The 22,888-nt window shown below is 51.1% G+C and overlaps 4 protein-coding genes and 3 pseudogenes across 4 annotated transcripts; 4 read left to right on the top strand and 3 right to left on the bottom strand.

The window, feature by feature from the left end:
• Positions 1-3,152: 3,152 nt before the first annotated feature.
• Positions 3,153-4,053, bottom strand: LOC136375146 (feather beta keratin-like). Its single transcript, XM_066340539.1, has 3 exons — positions 3,932-4,053; positions 3,457-3,741; positions 3,153-3,354 (listed from the first exon to the last, which is right to left on the bottom strand). The coding sequence occupies exons 1-3, from the start codon at positions 4,051-4,053 to the stop codon at positions 3,297-3,299; spliced, it is 465 nt and encodes a 154-aa protein (XP_066196636.1). The 3' UTR covers positions 3,153-3,296.
• A 2,099-nt stretch (positions 4,054-6,152) lies between these two features.
• LOC136374951 (feather beta keratin-like) lies at positions 6,153-6,816 on the top strand (annotated as a pseudogene).
• Positions 6,817-9,321: 2,505 nt separating this feature from the next.
• On the bottom strand, positions 9,322-9,990 carry LOC136372511 (feather beta keratin-like). Its single transcript, XM_066337130.1, has 2 exons — positions 9,872-9,990; positions 9,322-9,682 (listed from the first exon to the last, which is right to left on the bottom strand). The coding sequence occupies exons 1-2, from the start codon at positions 9,988-9,990 to the stop codon at positions 9,322-9,324; spliced, it is 480 nt and encodes a 159-aa protein (XP_066193227.1).
• Positions 9,991-11,856: 1,866 nt separating this feature from the next.
• Positions 11,857-12,252, top strand: LOC136372517 (feather beta keratin-like). The gene has a single exon (XM_066337141.1). It carries the CDS (start codon positions 11,857-11,859, stop codon positions 12,250-12,252), a length of 396 nt encoding a protein of 131 aa, XP_066193238.1.
• Positions 12,253-16,694: 4,442 nt separating this feature from the next.
• On the top strand, positions 16,695-17,363 carry LOC136374852 (feather keratin-like). Its single transcript, XM_066340267.1, has 2 exons — positions 16,695-16,813; positions 17,003-17,363. The coding sequence occupies exons 1-2, from the start codon at positions 16,695-16,697 to the stop codon at positions 17,361-17,363; spliced, it is 480 nt and encodes a 159-aa protein (XP_066196364.1).
• A 2,524-nt stretch (positions 17,364-19,887) lies between these two features.
• LOC136374750 (feather beta keratin-like) lies at positions 19,888-20,557 on the bottom strand (annotated as a pseudogene).
• Positions 20,558-22,104: 1,547 nt separating this feature from the next.
• LOC136374643 (feather beta keratin-like) lies at positions 22,105-22,888 on the top strand (annotated as a pseudogene).

Here is a 22,888-nt window from a genome sequence, read left to right as displayed (position 1 = left end):
TTTTCAGGCCAAAGCTCTTGCTTGGCCCAGCCTGATGAGTCATGTTGCGAGGAGTGTTATTCTTCCAACAACTCTGCAATTCCATGTCCATTTCCTGAGTCCCTGTCCATATGACCTTGACAGCAGCTTTAAAACAAGAGACAGGAGTTGGCATTTGGGTCAATTTGACTGTTGAATGTGTGTCAGGGAGGAGTGAATAAACAACCTGTGCCACCAAGTAGTTATTCCATTTATATCATGCATTTGGATTTCTGAACTTCACATGACAACGTACTCAGGAAATTAAAGTGTATTTCTTGCCCTCATTCAGAAATCAAAAAAACAAAAAATACACCTGGCCTGATTCCTGTTTTCCCCACGTTGTTCTCTGACTTGCCTTTACTTATTCCACATTCACAGCACAAGGTATAAACTGTAAATCTTTATATTTTGTTCCTGTGAGCTAAACCCAATAGTTAGTAACTGATGCTCAGAGAGCTCCTTTTTCCTCCTCTGTCATGATTTGGATATTACTATATGGAATTCTATGATTCCATGTCCTCTTCTTGACTCTTTTTCCTTCTCAGTTTGGCCGCTGCTTTTAAGTGAGAGGGATTTGGGAGGAATTGCAAGGAAGGTTCATGTCAGGGAGGGCAGAATAAACAACCAAAGCCTTGGGGCAGGGCAATGTCATCAGTGAGGCCATTGCCTAACATTTGTGTGCTGTGGTTTGTAGATGTGTTTTGAAGAGGGGCCCACTCCCTCCCGGCCCTGTCAGGCCACTCTGGGATTTGCAGATGTGCTGGAGATGTTGCCCCTTCCCTCACGTTTCATCCCTCCCCATGCTGATCCCACCTGCCCAAGCTTGGCACAAGACCTGACCTTTCCTCTTCACTGGGCTCTGTGGGTCTCTTGTTGCTCCTCTGACTTTTGAATTTTTGATACCTGGAGCATTTTAGATTTTTTTCAAGGGCTGTGTGCCAAAACATGAGGCCACCTGTGATTGTCAGAAAGAGGATTTGGAGGCCACCCAGGATTGTTGGAGGTGAATATTGCATGATCCTCAAAAACAACCCAGGCAAGTCGGGGCTGTGTCAGTGCCCAGCATGATGGCCTCAGAATGGTCTGAGGGGATGGAACTGGAGGGTTGTGGTCAGTGCCCCAAAGTCCAGATGGCAGCAAGTCCCCAGGGCTGTAGCCCAGGAATTGGATCCTTTTGGCCAACCTTTAAAACCTGACAGGTGCTGGACATCTTCTGGGGTTCTGTGAAGGGCAGAATGGAGTTCTGCCAAGTGTTGTTTGCTGGGTGGAGTCATCCTGGGTAGGAAGGAATGCCTGGGTACCGGTTGGAACAATTGGTTTTGTCTCTGAAAAAAGCCTTTGTTTTGTGGGTTTGGTTGAGAAGAAATGGAGCAGGAGGTGTCCCTTTGTAGGAAATGGGACTCGAAGTATCCAGGTTAGGATTGGGAAATATGTTATGACCAAGCAGGGAGAAGTGCCTTTTGCCGTCTGCTCAGCACTGGTGAGGTCCCACGTGAGGTGTTGTGGGCAGTTATGGGCTCTCCAGTGTGAAAATGAAGAATATTTAGTGAATCCAGACCAGTTGAAGACAATAAGGCTGCCAAGAGGTTGGAGAACCATAACTAGAGGATAGGCTGTGACAGCTGGGACTGGCAGTGGACAAGGATGGATGGGGTTTGTGATCAGTGTATGCAAATCCCTGACGGCAGGGAGTGAAGTGAAGGAGCCTGTCTGTTCACAGCAGTGCTCACGTGCAGGGCAAGAGAGGAAGGGCACAAGTGAAAATGAGTGGAATTCCCTGGGCAAAGAATAAAAGAATCTTTCGTGGGTAAGATGGCCACAGAGTGGAAGAAGTGTTGGAGTGTTTGTCCTGAGAGACGGAACACTGAACTGTCCATGGTGCTGGAAATCCTGCCCGCGATGACTGTGTGTGTGCAGGGGAGTTGAAGCATTCGCCCTCCACATTTCCTACCCAAGTGGATGATGCAGTTCCTCAGTTAGATTGAAGGGTATGTGTTGGAATTCTGGAAACTTGGATATTGATAGTTTTAGTCTATAGGAACACATGTGAGTCAAGATGGAGGATTTGGGGTGTTTTCTAACTCCTTCTTCTTCACGCTCTTGTTCCTTCTTCTTCACCTTCTTGTTCCTTCTTCTTCATTTCGGTTTAGAAGTTTTTTTGTAATTGTTTGACAGAGTCAGCATTGCAGACCTCAAGAAGTTAGGTATTGGGTGTAAAGTGAAAATAGTTGAGGTGGTGTCACGGTCAACGGGAGAAATGCAGCAATCGATACGACTGATCATCAGACACAGTTTATTTAGACGAGTTTACACAATTTATAGCACACGTAATGAAGTTTATGCATAGTACTAAAGCAATCTCTCTATTGGTTACATGATAAAGCGTTAACTAATTCCTACCTCAGCATTCCTGAGGTTAGCTGATCTCCAAACTTCTGCTTCCCCATCCTGTAGCACCGCTACCCTCAAGGACACACTGCCCCGGCCCATATAGGTAAGGGCTGATCACGCATCCTGATACTTATGCACCTGCAGGGTCTACGTGACCCCTCGCCGCCAGCCATTCCTCTGCAAGGTGGCATTTCATAATTGGACAGATTGTCCTTGAGGAGACCTTGTAGAGATACAGAGGTAAGGCATTTTACCTCATTTCTCTTGCTTGCTATTCAGAGCTCACAACTTGTGAGTCTGTAAATAGATAAGATATATTAAACAACCAAGGCCGAACTCAACAGCTACAATTCCTGTGTCTTTATTCATCCTGGTCTTGGAAGAGAGTAAGGAATCAAGAACTGTCACAGATCTGCTGCTGGTGAGAGACTGTCTTGTGTGCACTGGGATGGAAAGTCTTTAGCAGAGCTGCCCCCAGAAAGCATTAACGAGTCCAAGGTTTTGGTGCACCAGAGATGTGTGTGACAGATTCTGGAAGGTGATCCCTCCTCTGCTTCCTATGCCAGACTCCGTTATTAGTAGTTTTGACACATTTGTAAGGGAAGGTGTTGATGGTCTATTCCATGTAACCTCCATGTCCTGTGGAGCTATGGAATGTACTCGGTGTAGGGTGTGAGAGCATTGGAATTACAAAGGAACAGGAGGCATCTCAGGCTTTGATGCAGGAGAAGTTTATTGAGGCAAAGGAATGAAAAGGCAGGAGAAAAAACTGGAAGGAATTCAGTGCAAGGAGCACGCATAACGACCATCAGCTGAGGATATTTTCTTGCAGGAGTTCTTGCAGCATCCGAAGCAGGTGGTGTCAGGGCTGGTGCTGAGAGCCCTCAGCAGATGTAGCCGCCCCTTCTGCCGTAGCAGCCCAGGCCTCCCAGGCCGTAGCCAAATCCACGGCCATAGCCAAGGCCGTAGCCAAACCCACGGCCATAGCCAAGGCCGTAGCCAAATCCACAGCCATAGCCAAGGCCATAGCCAAATCCACGGCCATAGCCAAGGCCGTAGCCAAAGCCACCAAATCCCCCAGAGACGGGCTGTCCCTGGGCACTGAGTTCAGTGCCCACGGCAGCCGAGGAGGTGGATCCGATGACGGTGCTCTGGGGGAAGGAGGTCATGATGGGTCCTGGCAGGGTGACCAGCACAGGGGCAGGGTCAATGATGACACGGGAATCCTGGCATTGCAGGGCACAGGGCTCGTTGCAGCTGTTGGCCAGCGGGGTGGGTCCGCAGGGAGTGCAGAGGTTGTTGCAGGCCATGGGTGTGGTGTGGAGGGTCCTGGAAGAGAGGGGAGTGAGGCAGGGCAGGGGTGAGTTGTGCAATGGGCGGTGTCTCAGGAAGACAAGAGTGCGTGGAGGTTATTTTGGGTCTGTGGGGAGGTGTGAGGGCTGCTGAGGCTGGGCCTGAGTGTGGTGGAAAAGTGGGGACAGGGGTGAAAGTATAGGAGGACGAGGGGTTTGAGGCTCACCTTGTCAGGAGGATCAGGAGGAGAAGGCAGGTGGAGAAGTGTGTGAGGGAGAGAGGCTCTGGGCTGGCTTTTATGCTGGTCGTGGAGGGGCGGGACAGCCTTGTCCCATGGCCTTGGGGCATTTTGCAGGACGCAGCTCTTGGCTGGCCCACCCTGCTGAATCCTGATGTGAGGAGTGTTTTCTTTCATGCAATTCTGCAATTACATCTCCTTATACTGAGGCTGTGTCCCTCTGACCTTGGTGACAGCTTTTAATTACAAGAATTAATGTCCATTATCTAGTTGCTGGTGCATTTCAGGACAAGTAGAACATTCAAACATCCTGGGGACATTTGTTGTGTCATTGATGAGGACATGCCATGGCATAGTGACCTCATTTCCCATTTGCCTTCTTCTGCTTGAAAGAGCCCTCAGCTCTCTCAACTCCTTGTTTTTAGGGTACCCCAGTCCTGTCAGTGTCATGGTCTCCTGGTGCTACTCTTCATCAACCATGTCCATGTCCTTGTTGCGCTCTGCAGCCCCACCACTGAGATGGTACAAGACACCTTACTTCCTCATCCTCCTCGTATTAGTTTTGCTATTATATGTTTCCTAATCCTGTCCTGGCAATTCCTGGAGCTTTTTACATCAGAGGGTACATGGCCACCTCACAATCAATTTCAACTCCGTCAGCATCACCAGGTCATTCCCTGCTCGAATGCTGTTGTTGACAAGGGAATGGTAACTGGTGTCATGTTCCTGGGCTTCTATCAGGGCCTAAAAATGGTCCCACAGGACTTCCTTATCTTTGAAATGCAGACACAGTTCAAACCCTTCAGTGCATTTGCAGGATGTACTAATCAATCTGTGAGTAATTGTTCCCCTCGTGCTGCTTCTTCTCCTTATCCTCCATGAGGTTTCCTTTCCCTGTGTCTGTGACAGCCCAGCTGTGACCCCACAGTGTGACCTTGCTGGGCCCAGCTGACACCAGTGCCTGGCATGACCCAACACTGTGAGGAGCCCAGGACACCTCCCTAAGCCATGTGGATTGCTTTCCCATCTCCAGTGGCAAAGGCCAGGAATACAGAGGAGCCTGGAGACTTCTAGCCAAGGCAGGGAGGTAGAGAACGTGATTAAAGGGACAGAGGCTCAGGCCCAGAACACCTGCAAAGCTCCGAGCAGCCTAAAATCTCTGTGAGGGAATGGGGTCCCTCTTCACCACACGCACACAAAACACAGCACACCGGTGCCTTGGGGTGACCTCACTGATGACACCCCACCTCCACAAAGCTTTGGTCACGTCTTCTACCCACCCTCTGACATAAACCATCCAGAACAGCATTTGACCTCTAATACTCACAACTCAAAAGCTGCCGCCAAGGTCAGATGGACACGGCCTGAAGGGAAGTACGTGGAATTGCAGAATTCCTCAAAGGAACGCCAGCACCGTGCCAGAGAGGGAAAGAACAACTCACCTACTGTCCATTAGTAATTACTCCTTTTTGCTAATAGGAACACAATATTACAACGGACAGGATATAAGTTATGAAACCCTTTGGGTTGAACAGGGAGTAAATGAATTGACGTCACACACCAGGCTGGAAAAAAAGGGATGGGCCTGTATTTGTTGTTGGTTTTTTTTTTGATTTCTAAAATGAGTTTGAGAAATACACTTGAAATTATAGAACATCTTATTGGGTAAATTTCAGAAATCTTAACGGAGTACAATACAGGAACTGTAGGAACTGTTTGACCTGAAGAAACTCTTCTTTCCAAGATCTTGATCTCATGCAAGACACAAGGGCAAAGTCCTCTTTCATCCATCAGGACGAGCTGCCAGGAACTGGAACCTTTCCAAGTTATGGCAGAGTGACCTCCCCAGGACATCAGCAGAACCCTCAGCGTTCCTGGGTGCAACACAAGGACTGATGGACGTCCAGTGGCATAGAATAGGAGCCCAGTCTTCACAAGGCACCCACAAACCACAGCACACGACTGCCACAAAATGACCTCACTGCTGATATCGCAACTCTGCTGGTCTCGACTTGTGTGTTCAGACTTCCCAGACATGTATCAAACAAGCAAATCCTGCCACAGACCAACGTGCACACTAAAGCTCCCTCTAAGGTCAGAGGGACACGGCCTCAAGGGCAGCAGATGACACTGCAGAATTCCATGAAGAAAACCACTCTACACTCAATGACTCACAAGGATGGGCCAGGCAAGTGCTGCTGCCTAAAAAATGCCCCCAGGCCATGGGACAAGGCTGTCCCACCCCTCCACAACCAGCATAAAAGCCCGGCCAGAGCCTCTCTCCTCACACACGTCTAGTCAGATCTTCTCCTCCTGCTGACAACCAGGTGAGCCTCAAACCCCTGACCCTGCTGCTCCCGTACCCCTGGCCCCGCTCTGCCAGCATGATCCTACCCTGCCTCAGCGGCCCTCACACCTCCCCACAGACCCACAACAGCCTCCGCACTCTCTTGCCCTCTGGAAACACCACCCATTGTACCCCTCACCCCTGCCCTGCCTCACCCCCCTCTCTTCCAGGGACCCCCCACACCACAGCCATGGCCTGCAACAACCTCTGCACTCCCTGCGGACCCACCCCGCTGGCCAACAGCTGCAACGAGCCCTGTGCCCTGCAATGCCAGGATTCCCGTGTCACCATCAACCCTTCCCCTGTGCTGGTCACCCTGCCAGGACCCATCATGACCTCCTTCCCCCAGAGCACCGCTGTCGGATCCACCTCCTCGGCTGCCGTGGGCACTGAACTCAGTGCCCAGGGACAGCCCGTCTCTGGGGGATTTGGTGGCTTTGGCTACGGCCTTGGCTATGGCCGTGGATTTGGCTACGGCCTGGGAGGCCTGGGCTGCTACGGCAGAAGGGGCGGCTACATCTGCTGAGGGCCCTCAGCACCAGCCCTGACACCAACCACCCACTCCTGGAACACATCTCAGCCATTGAGGATGCCTCTCTGGGCCAAGGCTCTCCAAGGGGCTCAGCACTTCCAGCTCCTGCTCTCAGGGCTCCAAGCAAGGCAGCAGCCAAGGGGCCAGCCTGGGCTGCATGCAAACATGGCCCATCTTCCTGCTGCTCTTCTCCTATTCCCTGCTCTGCATCACCCCATTGGCTCTGTCCAGTCTCCTCTGTTTCAAACCCCTTCTCCCAAGACAGAGACCATCAGGCACCTCTGATGGGCTGCTCCCACTGTGGGACAGGAAGACCTTGGTGCTCTGGCCAAACGTGCTGCAAGCAAAGAACCTTGGCTGATGTTTTCGGTACTTGTACCTCTGTCCAGCTCCCTTCCCATTTCTGCTCATGAAGCTTTCACTGTTTTTGTGTCTCAAAAAATTTCTCTGGTATTACAGATTGAGATGTCTTCTCTTCCCTCACTGCCACACACTGCCACAATTCGCTCTTCCAGTGGATCCCACAAACCTTTCCCTTTCTTGATTCCTGGCCCAACTACACTAATGCAGGACTATCCCTGCCTGTGACACCGGCCCATCCTGGGTGCTGTCTGCACTTTGGCTGCACAGCAGTTGCTCCAGCCCCTCAGCAACTTCCATGACTACCTGTACATCTGCTCAAATACATCCATATCCTCCTTATTTTAATGTCCCAGAACTGAAAGCACAACTCCAGTCTCCCCAGCTGAGCGGCAGAATCCCCCCTCACTTTCTGCCCTGCCATGGGGATGAGCCCAGAACATGGATGGTTCCTTGTCAGCACGTTCAAATGGCTGGGGAATGTCCAATTCTTCACCTCCAACACCCCAAGTCCTTTTCCTCAGTCATGCTCTCAATCGTTACCAATCCAATCTCCATTACGGAGATTGCTCTGAGGCACATTCAGGATCTTACACTTGGCCCTGCTGGCCTTCCCCAGCTGCACACCAGCCATCCAGAGCCCTCTGGATACCATCCCCTGCCTCAGACCATAAACCACACCACTCACCTTGGTGTCATCCCCAGTCTTGCCAAGGGGGCACTCAAACCCCCTCTCCACATCCCTGACAAAGATGGGAAGTTACAACAGTTCCAATACGAGTCTCTGTGGGTCACCACTCATCCCTGTTCTCCACACAGGGACAACCATTGACCACAACATTGGAATGAGACCATCCTGCCCATTCCCAATCCAGCCAGAGGGCCAGCCATCAACTCCACACCTCTGCAGCTTAGAGACCAGGATGTTGTCTGGCACAGGAAGAAAAGCTTTGGACAAGTCCAGGTACAGGGTATTGGTCCACCTTCCCTCATTCACTCATGCTGGAATCAATACCAACCCACTAAAGGTGTTAGCAAGGTCGGATGGACATGGAATTCAAGAGCAGAACATGGAATTTAAGAGCTGTTGGATCCAAAACTGTCCCAACCTCATGACTCACCAGGCTGTGCCAGGCACCAGCTTCAGCCTGGAAGATGTCCCAATGTCACGGGCCAAGGCTATCCCAAAATTTCAGCCAGTGCTCACCCTTAAGGCCATACCCTTGATCTTCTCCAACAGAGTCTTGTCTTCCTTGTTCCCAGTAACCCAAAGTTAAATACAGTTCTCCAACATCATCAGAGCAGAGCAGAGCAGAGAGGGTGAATCTCATTCACCTGGATTGGAGCAATCCCAACATGCAGGATACAGGTTGGGTGGTGATGAGGGGATTGAGAGCAGCCCCAAGGAGGACAGTTGTGGGTGTTGGATGAAGAATTGGATGTGCCCTGACCACGTGCACTCACCAACCAGAAACTCCTCCTTGCATCCTGGGCTCACCCCCAGAGCGTGGGCAGCACAAGGGAGTGGGGAAATCTCACCCTCTGCTCTCCTGTGCCATGAGCAGAGTTCCATGTTGAACTCTGAGCCCCCAAAGATGAAGAAGACATGGACCTGCTCCATGAGATCTGTAGATGGGTCTGGAGGATGATGAGGGTCTGGAGCAATTGTTGTCCTGCCAAAAGGGAACACACCACCCAGAGAGGATTGTGCCAGAGGCAGCGATAGATCTGCCTTAGTGTATCCAGGTCGGTAATTCAGTAGCTGAAGGATTTGTGAGATGCACTGGAAGAGGAAGGTGTGCCAGTTGATGGTAGAATGGAGAAATAGATCCTAAACACAGTCTTGGAGCATTTTTTCACCCACCCCGGGGCACTCTGGAACCCTGGCTTAGTGCAGAGTGAGCCTGGAAGAGTCTTGGGATCAGAAATAAGAAGGACTCAACATAAGATGTGATGCAGGAAAATTTTATTGAGGTAGAAGACTGAAAGGCCAGAAGCAGCAAATGGACAGGAGCGGAGCTGTGCTCAAGAAGGGTGCCAATAAGCCAAGATCCTTTTCTTGGAGGAGGTTTGGCCAGATCAGCAGTGTCTTCCCACCCCACAGTGGGAGCATGGTGTGAAGGCTGGTGCTGAGATCCCTCAGCAGATGTAGCCACCTCTTCTGCCGTAGCAGCCCAGGCCTCCCAGGCCATAGCCAAATCCACGGCCATAGCCAAGGCCGTAGCCAAAGCCACCAAATCCCCCAGAGACGGGCTGTCCCTGGGCACTGAGTTCAGTGCCCACGGCAGCTGAGGAGGTGGATCCGACGACGGTGTTCTGGGGGAAGGAGGTCATGATGGGTCCTGGCAGGGTGACCAGCACAGGGGAAGGGTTGATGATGACACGGGAATCCTGGCATTGCAGGGCACAGGGCTCGTTGCAGCTGTTGGCCAGTGGGGTGGGTCCGCAGGGAGTGCAGAGGTTGTTGCAGGCCATGGCTGTGGTGTGGACGGTCCCTGGAAGAGCAGAGGTTGAGGCATGACAGGGGACAAGAGGGTCAGAGTTTTAGGGATGCTGGAGAGTGAGGGAATGTGGAGGCTGTTGTGGGTCTGTGAGGAGGTGTGAGGGCTGCAGAAGTTGCCCCAGATCGTGCTGGAAGAGAAGGGCGAGGTGTGCAGGGGATCAGAAGGTTCAGGGCTTTGAGGCTTACCTGGTTGTCAGCAGGAGGAGAAGGTCTGAGGAGAAGTGTGTGAGGGAGAGAGGCTCTGGGCCGGCTTTTATTCTGGTTGTAGAGGGGTAGGACAGCGTTGTCCCATGGCCTTGGGGCATTTTTCCTGCCCGGCCCAGCCTGCTGATTCATGTTGCAAAGACTGTTTTTCTTCCAACAACTCTGCAATTCCACCTCAATTTCCTGAGTCCCTGTCCATATGACCTTGACAGCTGCTTTAAAACTGGAGACAGGAGTGGGCATTTGGTTGGATTTGATTGTTGAAAATATGTCAGGGAGGAGTGAATAAACAACCTGAGCCCAGAAGAAGTGCAACGTCATCAGTGATGTCATTTAATGGCACACATGTGCTGTGGTTTGTGGCTGCTTTTTAAAGACTGGGCTCCTCTTCTGTGCCAGGATGTCCATCAGTCCTTGTGTTGCACCCAGGAATGCTGTGGTAGCTGCTGAGTTCCAGGGGAGATCACTGCACAAGGGCTTGGGAAAGTCCCAGTGCTTGAGAGGAAAGAGAGTTCCTCCTTTATGTGTTCTCAGTGGCATCAAGAAGGAGCATCCGGAAAAGGAGAGGCAATTCATGGCTGAACTTGTTCCTGTGTCATTGGCTACTTGCATTTTGAAATTGACACAGCAATATTCTCTGTCATTTAAAGTGTACTCCTTGACCTCATTCAGAAATCCAATAAACAACAAACGGGGCCCGATCCCTTTTTTCCCAGGCTGGTCTGTGACATCAAGTCATGTGTTCAAGCCACAAGTAATTTGTAACTCTTAATGAGTTGTTCCTGTGGGCAAAACCCAATAATTACTAACAGACAGGCAGCGAGCTCCTCTTTCATTCTTTGTCATGCAGCAGTTGTTCCCCTGTGGAATTGTGCAATTTCATGTGCTGCCCCTGAGGCCATCTCCATCTGACCTTGGTGGTAGGCTGAAGTTGCAAGGATTAGAGACCAAGGTGGTGTTGTTGTTTGTTCTTGTCACATGTAGAAGATTCGTAGGAGATTTGGGGTGTCAGCACTGAGGTCATTGCATGGCACATTGACACGTGTCCCATTTGCATTCTTTGATACTCCTGAAAGAAATCCCTGCTCTCTCAGCTTTTCCTATTCTTAAGGATACTCCAGTGCCATCAGTGTCATGATCTCCCTGCTCTGCTCAAGGTCAATAATGTCCATGGCCTTGTTCTATTCTGCAGCCCCAACAGTGGTGTGCAACAGGAGGGTCAACTCCCTCAGCCTGTTTGGTATTTCGTGTCTGAATACTCTCCAGGTAACTGCTGGAGCTTTTAATAGACAAGGGTACACGGCTGTCTCATGTCCCATCTATGGAATTTCAGCCCAGAACAAGGACAATATTCCAGGATGCTGAGAAGTAGCTTTGGCCAGAAGGAAAGGCTGTGGGTGAAATAAAGACATGACACAACACCCAAATTCCTGGAAGCTTTGTTTGCATGTTCTACATGCAAGACAAAACCTGTACCTATGTACTGGCCTCTGTTTCTCCCAATTGAAATCTGCTGTCAAGGTCAAATGGGCACGGACTCAAAGGAAGGACATGGAATTGCAGAATATCAGGAAGGAAAACAGTCCCCACAAAATGACTCACCAGGCTGGGCAAAGCAAGAGCTGCTGCCTAAAAAATGCCCCAAGGCCATGGGACAAGACTGTCCCACCCCTCCACGACCAGCATAAAAGCTGGCCCAGAGCCTCTCCCCCTCACACACTTCTCCTCACACCTCCTCCTGCTCCTGCTGACAACCAGGTGAGCCTCAAACCCCTGATTCTCCTCTCCTGGTTCCCTTGCCCCTCTCTTCTAGCACACTCATCTACAGCCTCAGCAGCCCTCACACCTCCCCTCAGAACCTCAAAGCCTCCACACTCCCTCACCCTCCAGCATCACAGCCTCTCAGACCCCCTTCTCCCCTGCAACGCCTCTCTCCTCTCTCCTCCAGGTCCCTCCACAGCACAGCCATGGCCTGCAACAACCTCTGCACTCCCTGCGGACCCACCCCGCTGGCCAACAGCTGCAACGAGCCCTGTGCCCTGCAATGCCAGGATTCCCGTGTCATCATTGACCCTTCCCCTGTGCTGGTCACCCTGCCAGGACCCATCATGACCTCCTTCCCCCAGAGCACTGCCGTCGGATCCACCTCCTCGGCTGCCGTGGGCACTGAACTCAGTGCCCAGGGACAGCCCATCTCTGGGGGATTTGGTGGCTTTGGCTACGGCCTTGGCTATGGCCGTGGATTTGGCTATGGCCTGGGCTATGGCTGTGGATTTGGCTATGGCCTTGGCTATGGCCGTGGTTTTGGCTACGGCCTGGGAGGCCTGGGCTGCTATGGCAGAAGGGGCGGCTACATCTGCTGAGGGCCCTCAGCACCAGCCCTGACACCACCTCCTTCGGATGCTGCAAGAACTCCTGGAAGAACATATCCTCAGCTGATGGTCGTTATGCGTGCTCCTTGCACTGAATTCCTTCCAGTTTTTTCTCCTGCCTCTTAATTACTTTGCCTCAATAAACTTTTCCTGCATCAAAGCCTGAGATGCCTCCTGTTCCTTTGTAATTCCAATGCTCTCACACCCTCACCGAGTACATTCCACAGGTCCACAGGACATGGAGGTTACATGGAATAGACCATCAACACCTTCCCTAACAAATGTGTCAAAACTACTAATAACGGAGTCTGGTATAGGAAGCAGAGGAGGGATCACCTTCCAGAATCTGTCACACATATCTCTGGTGCACCAAAGCCTTGGACTCATTAATGCTCTCCTGGGGACAGCTCTGCTAAAGAGTTTCCATCCCAGTGCACACAAGACAAAGTCTCTCACCAGCAGCAGATCTGTAACAGTTCTGCCTTCTTTTCTCTCTACCAAGATCAGCATGAATAATACACAGGAAATGTAGATGTTGAGTTTGGACTTGGTTGATTATTATATCTTATCTATTTACAAACTCATGAGTTGTGAGGTCTCTGTAGCAAGCTGGAGAAATGGGGTAAAATGCCTTACCTCTCTATCTCTACAAGGTCTCCTCAAGGACAATCTGTCCAATTGTGAAATGCCACCTTGCAGAGGAATGGCTGGCTGCGAGGGGTCACGTAGACCCTGCAGGTGCATAAGTATCAGGATGCGTGATCAGCCCTTACCTATATGGGCCGGGGCAGTGTGTCCTTGAGGGTAGCGGTGCTACAGGGTGGAGAAGCAGAAGTTTGGACATCAGCTAACCACAGGAATGCTGAGGTAGGAATTAGTTAACGCTTTATCATGTAACCAATAGAGAGATTGCTTTAATACTATGCATAAACTTCATTAGGTGTGCTATAAATTGTGTAAACTCGTCTAAATAGACTGACTCTGCTGATCAGTCGTATCGATTGCTGCATTTCTCCCGTTGACCGTGACACCACCTCAACTATTTTCACTTTACACCCAATACCTAACTTCTTGAGGTCTGCAATGCTAACTCCATCCACCAATTACAGAAAAACATCTAAACCTAAATGAAGAAGGAAGAAGAAGGTGGAGAAGTAGGAAGAAAAATGTGAAAAAGATGGACATAGACAACGTCCCAAATCCTCCATCTTGACTCACATGTGTTCCTATAGACTAAAACTATCACAATCCAAGTTTCCTGAATTCCAACACTCATCCTTCATGCCAACTGAGGAACTGCATCAACCACTTGGGCAGGAAATCTGGAGGGCGAATGCTTCAACTCCCCTGCACACACACAGTCATCGCGGGCAGGATTTCCAGCACCATGGACAGTTCAGTGTTCCGTCTCTCAGGACAAACACTCCAACACTTCTTCCACTCTGTGGCCATCTTACCCACAAAAGATTCTTTTATTCTTTGCCCAGGGAATTCCACTCGTTTTCACTTGTGCCCTTCCTCTCTTGCCCTGCACGTGAGCACTGCTGTGAACAGACAGGCTCCTTCACTTCACTCCCTGCCATCAGGGATTTGCATACACTGATCACAAAACCCATCCATCCCTGTCCACTGTCAGTCCCAGCTGTCTCAGCCTATCCTCTAGTTATGGTTCTCCAACCTCTTGGGAGTCTTATTGTCTTCAACTGGTCTGGATTCACTAAATATTCTTCATTTTCACACTGGGGAGCCCAGAACTGCCCACAACACCTCACGTGGGACCTCACCAGTGCTGAGCAGAAGGCAAAAGGCACTTCTCCCTGCTTGGTCAAAACATATTTTATAATTCTAACCGGGATACTTCATGTCCTCTTTCCAACAAAGGGACACCTCCTGCTCCATTTCTTCTCAACCAAAACCACAAAACAAAGGCTTTTTTCAGAGGCAAATCCAATTGTTCCAGCCGGTACCCAGGCATTCCTTCCTACCCAGGATGACTCCGCCCAGCAAACAACATTTGGCAGAACTCCATTCTGCCCTTCACAGAACCCCAGCAGATGTCCAGCACCTGTCCGGTTTTAAAGGTTGGCCAAAAGGATCCAATTCCTGGGCTACAGCCCTGGGGACTTGCTGCCATCTGGACTTTGGGACACTGACAACAATCCTCCAGTTCCATCCCCTCAGACCATTCTGAGGCCATCATGCTGGGCACTGACACAGCCCGGACTTGCCTGGGTTGTTTTTGGGGATCATGCAATATTCACCTCCAACAATCCTTGGCGGCCTCCAAATCTTCTTTCTGACAATCAAAAGTGGCACCATGTTTTGGCACACAGCCCATGGAAAAAATCCAAAAGGCTCCAGATATCAAAACTTTAAAATCAGAGGAGCAACAAGAGACCCACAGAGCCCAGTGAAGAGGAAAGTTCAGGTCTTGTGCCAAGCTTGGGCAGGTGGGATCAGTATGGGGAGGGATGAAACGTGAAGGAAGGGGCAACATCTCCAGCACATCTGCAAATCCCAGAGTGGCCTGACAGGGCTGGGAGGGAGTGGGGCCCTCTTCAAAACACATCCACAAACCACAGCACACGAATGTCAGGCAATGGCCTCACTGATGACATTGCACTGCCCGAACACTTTGGTTGTTTATTCTGCCCTCCCTGACATGAACCTTCCATGCAATTCCTCCCAAATACCCTCTCATACTTAAAAGCAGCTGCCAAATTAGGAAGGAAAAAGAGTCAAGAACAGGACATGGAATATTAGAATTCCATAAAGCTCTCTCAGAAAGCTCTCTCAGTCTCTCATCTGTGAAAGGTCCCCCAGCCCCTTTGGAATCCTGTTAGCCATGAACGGGTTTTGTTTCACTAAGTCCATGAGCATCTTCCACTGGGGAGCCCAGAACTGCCCAAACCACACCACAAGGGACCCCGTTAGTGCTCTAAAGAGAGCACAGGACACCTCTCCAAACTTCATGACAAGAATTGCCTGAAATCTCTCTGGGACACTGATGACAACTTTTTAACTTAGACTTCATTGCAATCTTGCGGTCTTTTTCTTCTCCACCAGCACTACAGAGCCATGCTCAAAAAGCTGCTTTCCAGACTCACTGCCTGAGCCAAGGCCAAGTGCTCTTCCTGCCCAGATGCAGAACTTCACATTTCCTGTTCTTGAAATGCAGGAGATTCCTTTAAGCCACAGCATCCAGGTCTCTCTGACTGGCGACACAACTAATTGGTGCCTCAGCCACTCCATCATCAGCCATTTTTGATTTTGTTAGCTAGAACTCACAGCTTGGGAAACTGTAATGTAGATAAGCATTCAGAAACATCTGAGCCCAAACACGAAATACTGTCTCTCCAGCATTTAATCCTGACTCTAACTGAAAAGAAGATAAAAACCAACAGCATGGCTGGGAGGGAATGGGGCCCCACTTCACAACTCATACAAAAAACCAACAGCACACCAGTATCAGAGGGTGACACCAGTAATGACACCACACCTCTCCCAAGCTTTGGTAACGGCTTCACCCCAACCTGCCATGCACCATCAGCACCAGCTTTTAACCTCTAATAACCACATTTAAAAGCTGCCACCATGGTCAGGTGGACACACACTCAAGAGAAGGACATGGAATCACAAAATTCCAAACACGATCAACTGCACCATGACAAGGAAAGTAAGATGATGTAGTTGGCCAGAGCAAGTAATTATTGGGTTTTGCTCGCAGGAACGTGATATTAAGCCTTAAAGGATGCAAGCTTTGAAACCATATGACCTTGATGTGAAATATGACAAAGGATGTCACAGACCTGCCTGGGTACCCATTTCCTGTTTGTTTAATGGTTTCCTAATGAGGTCAAGAAATAAAATTTAAATGACAGAGCAAGTTATCGTGCACAGTTGAGAATTCCAAAAGGGCCAAAACAGTGGGAGAAATTCAGCCTGAACAGCCGATCATTTTCCAGATGTTATCTCTTCATCGCATTCAAGACAAAGCCATGAGATCCCTTTCATGCATCCGACGCTCCAAGGCACTGGGACACTTCCAAGCTATTACACAGTGACCTCCCCAGGACATCAGCAGCTCCCTCGGCATTCCTGGGTGCAACACAAGGACTGATGGACATCCAGTGAGCCAGAAGAGGAGCCCAATCTTCACAAAGCAACCATAAACCACAGCACACGAGTGCCACAAAATGACCTCACTGATGACATTGCAACTCTGCTGCGCTCCGCTTGTTTATTCATTCCTTCCTGACACCCATTTTATAATGAAACACTCCCAAATACCAATCCTCAAGCGAAAGCTGATGCCAAGACCAGATGAATGCAGACTCAAGAGTAAGACATAGAATTTCAGAGCTGTGGGAGGAAAAACACTCCCCACATCATGACTCAGGAGGCTGAACTAGCACGGAATTTTCATTTGCAAAATGCCCCAAGGCCATGAGACAAGGCTGTCCCACCCCTCCAGGATCAGAATAAAAGCCGGCACAGAGCCTCTCTCCCTCACACACATCTCCTCAGACCTTCTCCTCCTGCTGACAACCAGGTGAGCCTCAAACCCCTGAACCTTCTGATCCCCTCCACACCTCGCCCTTCTCTTCCAGCACGATCTGGGGCACCTTCTGCAGCCCTCACAACTCCTCACAGACCAATAACAGCCTCCACATTCCCTCACTCTCGAGCATCCCTAACACTCTGACCCTCTTGTCCCCTCTCATGCCTCACCCTCTGCTCTTCCAGGGACCGTCCACACCACAGCCATGGCCTGCAACAACCTCTGCACTCCCTGCGGACCCACCCCGCTGGCCAACAGCTGCAACGAGCCCTGTGCCCTGCAATGCCAGGCTTCCCGTGTCATCATCGACCCTGCCCCTGTGCTGGTCACCCTGCCAGGACCCATCATGACCTCCTTCCCCCAGAGCACCGTCGTCGGATCCACCTCCTCGGCTGCCGTGGGCACTGAACTCAGTGCCCAGGGACAGCCCATCTCTGGGGGATTTGGTGGTTTTGGCTACGGCCTTGGCTATGGCCGTGGATTTGGCTACGGCCTGGGAGGCCTGGGCTGCTACGGCAGAAGGGGCGGCTACATCTGCTGAGGGCCCTCGGCACCAGCCCTGACACCAACCACCCACTCCTGGAACACATCTCAGCCATTGAGGACGCCTCTCTGGGCCAAGGCTCTCCCAGGGGCTCAGCACTTCCAGCTCCTGCTCTCAGGGCCCCAAGCAAGGCAGCAGCCAAGGGGCCAGCCTGGGCTGCCTGCAAACATGGCCCATCTTCCTGCTGCTCTTCTCCCACTCCCTGCTCTGCATCACCCCACTGGCTCTGTCCAGTCTCCTCTGTTTCAAACCCCTTCTCCCAAGTCAGAGACCATCAGGCACCTCTGATGGGCTGCTCCCCCTGTGGGGCAGGAAGGCCTTGGTCTTCTGGCCAAACGCGCTGCAAGCAAAGAACCTTGGCTGATTTTTTCTCTACTTGTACCTCTGTCCAGCTCCCTTCCCATGTCTGCTCATGAAGCTTTCACTGTTTTTGTGTCTCAATAAATTTCTCTGGTATTACAGATTGAGATGTCTTCTCTTCCCTCACTGCCACCCACTACCACAATTCGCTCTTCCAGTGGATCCCACAAACCTTTCCCTTTCTTGATTCCTGGCCCAACTACACTAATGCAGGTCTATCCCTGCCTGTGACACCGGCCCATCCTGGGTGCTGTCTGCACTTTGGCTGCACAGCAGTTGCTCCAGCCCCTCAGCAACTTCCATCACTACCGCTACATCTGCTCGAATACATCCATATCCTCCTTATTTTAATGTCCCAGAACTGAAAGCACAACTCCAGTCTCCCCAGCTGAGCGGCTCTGCTCCACCAGCAGAGCGGCAGAATCCCCCCTCACTTTCTGCCCTGCTGTGGGGATGAGCCCAGGACATGGATGGTTCCTTGTCAGCACGTTCAAATGGCTGGGGAATGTCCAGTTCTTCACCTCCAACACCCCATGTCCTTTTCCTCAGTCATGCTCTCAATCATTACCAATCCACTCTCCATTACGGAGATTGCTCTGAGGCACATTCAGGATCTTACACTTGGCCCTGCTGGCCTTCCCCAGCTGCACACCAGCCATCCAGAGCCCTCTGGATACCATCCCCTGCCTCAGACCATAAACCACGCCACTCACCTTGGTGTCATCCCCAGTCTTGCCAAGGGGGCACTCAAACCCCCTCTCCAGATCCCTGACAAAGATGGGAAGTTACAACAGTTCCAATATGACTCTCTGTGGGTCACCACTCATCCCTGTTCTCCACAGAGGGGCAACCATTGACCACAACATTGGAATGAGACCATCCTGCCCATTCCCAATGCGGCCAGAGGGCCAGCCATCAACTCCACACCTCTGCAGCTTAGAGACCAGGATGTTGTCTGGCACAGGAAGAAAAGCTTTGGACAAGTCCAGGTACGGGATATTGGTCCACCTTCCCTCATTCACTCATGCTGGAATCAATACCAATCCGCTAAAGCTGTTAGCAAGGTCGGATGAACATGGAATTCAAGAGCAGAACATGGAATTTAAGAGCTGTTGGATCCAAAACTGTCCCAACCTCATGACTCACCAGGCTGTGCCAGGCCCCAGCTTCAGCCTGGAAGATGTCCCAATGTCACGGGCCAAGGCTGTCCCAAAATTTCAGCCAGTGCTCACCCTTAAGGCCATACCCTTGATGTTCTCCAAGAGAGTCTTGTCTTCCTTGTTCCCAGTAACCCAAAGTTAAATACAGTTCTCCAGCATCATCAGAGAAGAGCAGAGAGGCAGAATCTCCTTCACCTGGATTGGAGCAATCCCAAACATGCAGGATACGGGATGGGTGGTGATGAGGGGATTGAGAGCAGCCCCAAGGAGGACAGTTGTGGGTGTTGGATGAAGAATTGGATGTGCCCTGACCACGTGAACTCACCAACCAGAAACTCCTCCTTGCATCCTGGGCTCACCCCCAGAGCGCGGGCAGCACAAGGGAGTGGGGGAATCTCACCCTCTGCTCTCCTGTGCCATGAGCAGAGTTCCATGTTGAACTCTGAGCCCCCAAAGATGAAGAAGACATGGACCTGCTCCATGAGATCTGTAGATGGGTCTGGAGGATGATGAGGGTCTGGAGCAATTGTTGTCCTGTCAAAAGGGAACACACCACCCAGAGAGGATTGTGCCAGTGGCAGGGATAGATCTGCCTTGGTGTATGCAGGTCTGTGATTCAGTAGCTGAAGGATTTGTGAGATGCACTGGAAGAGGAAGGTGTGCCAGTTTATGGTAGAATGGAGAAATAGATCCTAAACCCCGCCTTGGAGCATTTTTTCACCCACCCCGGGGCACTCTGGAACCCTGGCTTAGTGCAGAGTGAGCCTGCAGGAGGTTTGCGATCAGAAATAAGAAGGACTCAACTTAAGATGTGATGCAGGAAAATTTTATTGAGGTAGAAGACTGAAAGGCCATAAGCAGCAAATGGACGAGAGCGGAGCTGAAGCTCAAGAAGGGTGCCAATAAGCCAAGGTCTTTTTCATGGAAAAGGTTTGGCCAGATCATCAGTGTCTTCCCGCCCCACAGTGGGAGCATGGTGTGAAGGCTGGTGCTGAGGGCCCTCAGCAGATGTAGCCGCCCCTTCTGCCGTAGCAGCCCAGGCCTCCCAGGCCATAGCCAAATCCACGGCCATAGCCAAGGCCGTAGCCAAAACCACCAAATCCCCCAGAGATGGGCTGTCCCTGGGCACGGAGTTCAGTGCCCACGGCAGCCGAGGAGGTGGATCCGACGACGGTGCTCTGGGGGAAGGAGGTCATGATGGGTCCTGGCAGGGTGACCAGCACAGGGGAAGGGTTGATGATGACACGGGAATCCTGGCATTGCAGGGCACAGGGCTCGTTGCAGCTGTTGGCCAGTGGGGTGGGTCCGCAGGGAGAGCAGAGGTTGTTGCAGGCCATGGCTGTGGTGTGGACGGTCCCTGGAAGAGAGGGGGGTGAGGCAGGGCACGGGTGAGGGGTGGGCGAGGGAAAGTTACGAAAGAGGACAAGGCACTGTGGAGGCTGTTGTGGGTCTGTGGAGATGTGTGAGGGCTGTTGAGGTTTGGGCCAAGTGTGTGGCATTAGAGGGGCCAGGGGTGCAGGTGTAGGAGAGTCAGCAGTATGAGGCTCACCTTCCTGTGCGCAGGAACAGGAGAAGGCAGGTGCAGGAGTGTGTGAGGGAGAGAGGCTCTGGACTGGCTTTTATGCTGATCCTGAAGGGGCGGGACAGCCTTGTCCCATGGCCTTGGAGCATTTTGCAGGCAAAAGCTCTTGCCTGGCCCAGCCTGATGAGTCATGTTGCGAAGACTGTTTTTCTTTTAACAACTCTGCAATTCCACCTCAATTTCCTGAGTCCCTGTCCATATGACCTTGACAGCAGCTTTAAAACTGGAGACAGGAGTGGGCATTTGGTTGGATTTGATTCTCAAATGTGTGTCAGGGAGGAGTGAATAAACAACCTGAGCCCAGAAGAAGTGCAATGTCGTCAGTGATGTCATTTAATGGCACACATGTGCTGTGGTTTGTGGGTGCTTTTTAAAGACTGGGCTCCTCTTCTATTCCAGGATGTCCATCAGTCCTTGTGTTGCACCCTAGAATGCTGAGGGCGCTGCTGAGTTCCAGGGGAGATCACTGCACAAGAGCTTGGAAAAGTCCCAGTGCTTGAGAGGAAAGCGAGTTCCTCCTTTATGTGTCCTCAATGGCATCAAGAAGGAGCATCCGGGAAAGGAGAGGCAATTCATGGCTGAACTTGTTCCAGTGTCATTGGCTACTTGCATTTTGAAATTGACACAGCAATATTCTCTGTCATTTAAAGTGTATTCCTTGACCTCATTCAGAAATCCAATAAACAACAAACGGGGCCTGATCCCTTTTTTCCCAGGCTGGTCTGTGACATCAAGTCATGTGTTCAAGCCACAAGTAATTTGTAACTCTTAATGAGTTGTTCCTGTGGGCAAAACCCAATAATTACTAACAGACAGGCAGCGAGCTCCTCTTTCATTCTTTGTCATGGAGCAGTTGTTCCCCTCTGGAATTGTGCAATTTCATGTGCTGCCCCTGAGGCCATCTCCATCTGACCTTGGTGGTAGGTTGAAGTTGCAAGGATTAGAGACCAAGGTGTTGTTGTTGTTTGTTCTTGTCACATGTAGAAGATTCGTAGGAGATTTGGGGTGTCAGCACTGAGGTCATTGCATGGCACATTGACACGTGTCCAATTTGCATTTTTTGATACTCCTGAAAGAAATCCCAGCTCTCTCAGCTTTTCCTATTCTTAAGGATACTCCAGTGCCATCAGTGTCATGATCTCCCTGCACTGCTCAAGGTCAATAATATCCATGGCCTTGTTCTATTCTGCAGCCCCAAGAGTGGTGTGCAACAGGAGGGTCAACTCCCTTAGCCTGTTTGGCATTTCTTGTCTGAATACTCTCCAGGTAACTGCTGGAGCTTTTAATAGACAAGGGGACACGGCTGTCTCATGTTCCATCTATGAAATTTCAGCCCAGAACAAGGACAATATTCCAGGATGCTGAGAAGTAGCTTTGGCCGGAAGGAAAGGCTGTGGGTGAAATAAAGACATGACACAACACCCAAATTCCTGGAAGCTTTGTTTGCATGTTCTACATGCAAGACAAAACCTGTACCTATGTACTGGCCTCTGTTTCTCCCAATTGAAATCTGCTGTCAAGGTCAAATGGGCATGGACTCAAAGGAAGGACACAGAATTGCAGAATATCAGGAAGGAAAACAGTCCCCACACAATGACTCACCAGGCTGGGCAAAGCAAGAGCTGCTGCCTAAAAAATGCCCCAAGGCCATGGGACAAGGCTGTCCCACCGCTCCACATCAAGCATAAAACTGGCCCAGAGCCTCTCTCCCTCACACACTTCTCCATACACCTCCTCCTGCTGACAACCAGGTGAGCCTCAAACCCCTGATTCTCCTCTCCTGGTTCCCTTGCCCCTCTCTTCTAGCACACTCATCTACAGCCTCAGCAGCCCTCACACCTCCCCTCAGAACCTCAAAGCCTCCACACTTCCTCACCCTCCAGCATCACAGCCTCTCAGACCCCCCTCTCCCCTGCAATGCCTCTCTCCTCTCTCCTCCAGGTCCCTCCACAGCACAGCCATGGCTTGCAACAACCTCTGCACTCCCTGCGGACCCACCCCGCTGGCCAACAGCTGCAACGAGCCCTGTGCCCTGCAATGCCAGGATTCCCGTGTCATCATCAACCCTTCCCCTGTGCTGGTCACCCTGCCAGGACCCATCATGACCTCCTTCCCCCAGAGCACCGCCGTCGGATCCACCTCCTCGGCTGCCGTGGGCACTGAACTCAGTGTCCAGGGACAGCCCATCTCTGGGGGATTTGGTGGCTTTGGCTATGGCCTTGGCTATGGCCGTGGATTTGGCTACGGCCTGGGAGGCCTGGGCTGCTATGGCAGAAGGGGCGGCTACATCTGCTGAGGGCCCTCAGCACCACCACTGACACCACCTGCTTCGGATGCTGCAAGAACTCCTGCAAGAAAATATCCTCAGCTGATGGTCGTTATGTGTGCTCCTTGCACTGAATTCCTTCCAGTTTTTTCTC

The sequence above is a fragment of the Sylvia atricapilla genome, chromosome 1 (assembly GCF_009819655.1).
Source record: "Sylvia atricapilla isolate bSylAtr1 chromosome 1, bSylAtr1.pri, whole genome shotgun sequence".
Classification (NCBI taxonomy): Eukaryota; Metazoa; Chordata; class Aves; order Passeriformes; family Sylviidae; genus Sylvia; species Sylvia atricapilla.
This window is presented reverse-complemented; position numbering and strand designations above follow the sequence as displayed.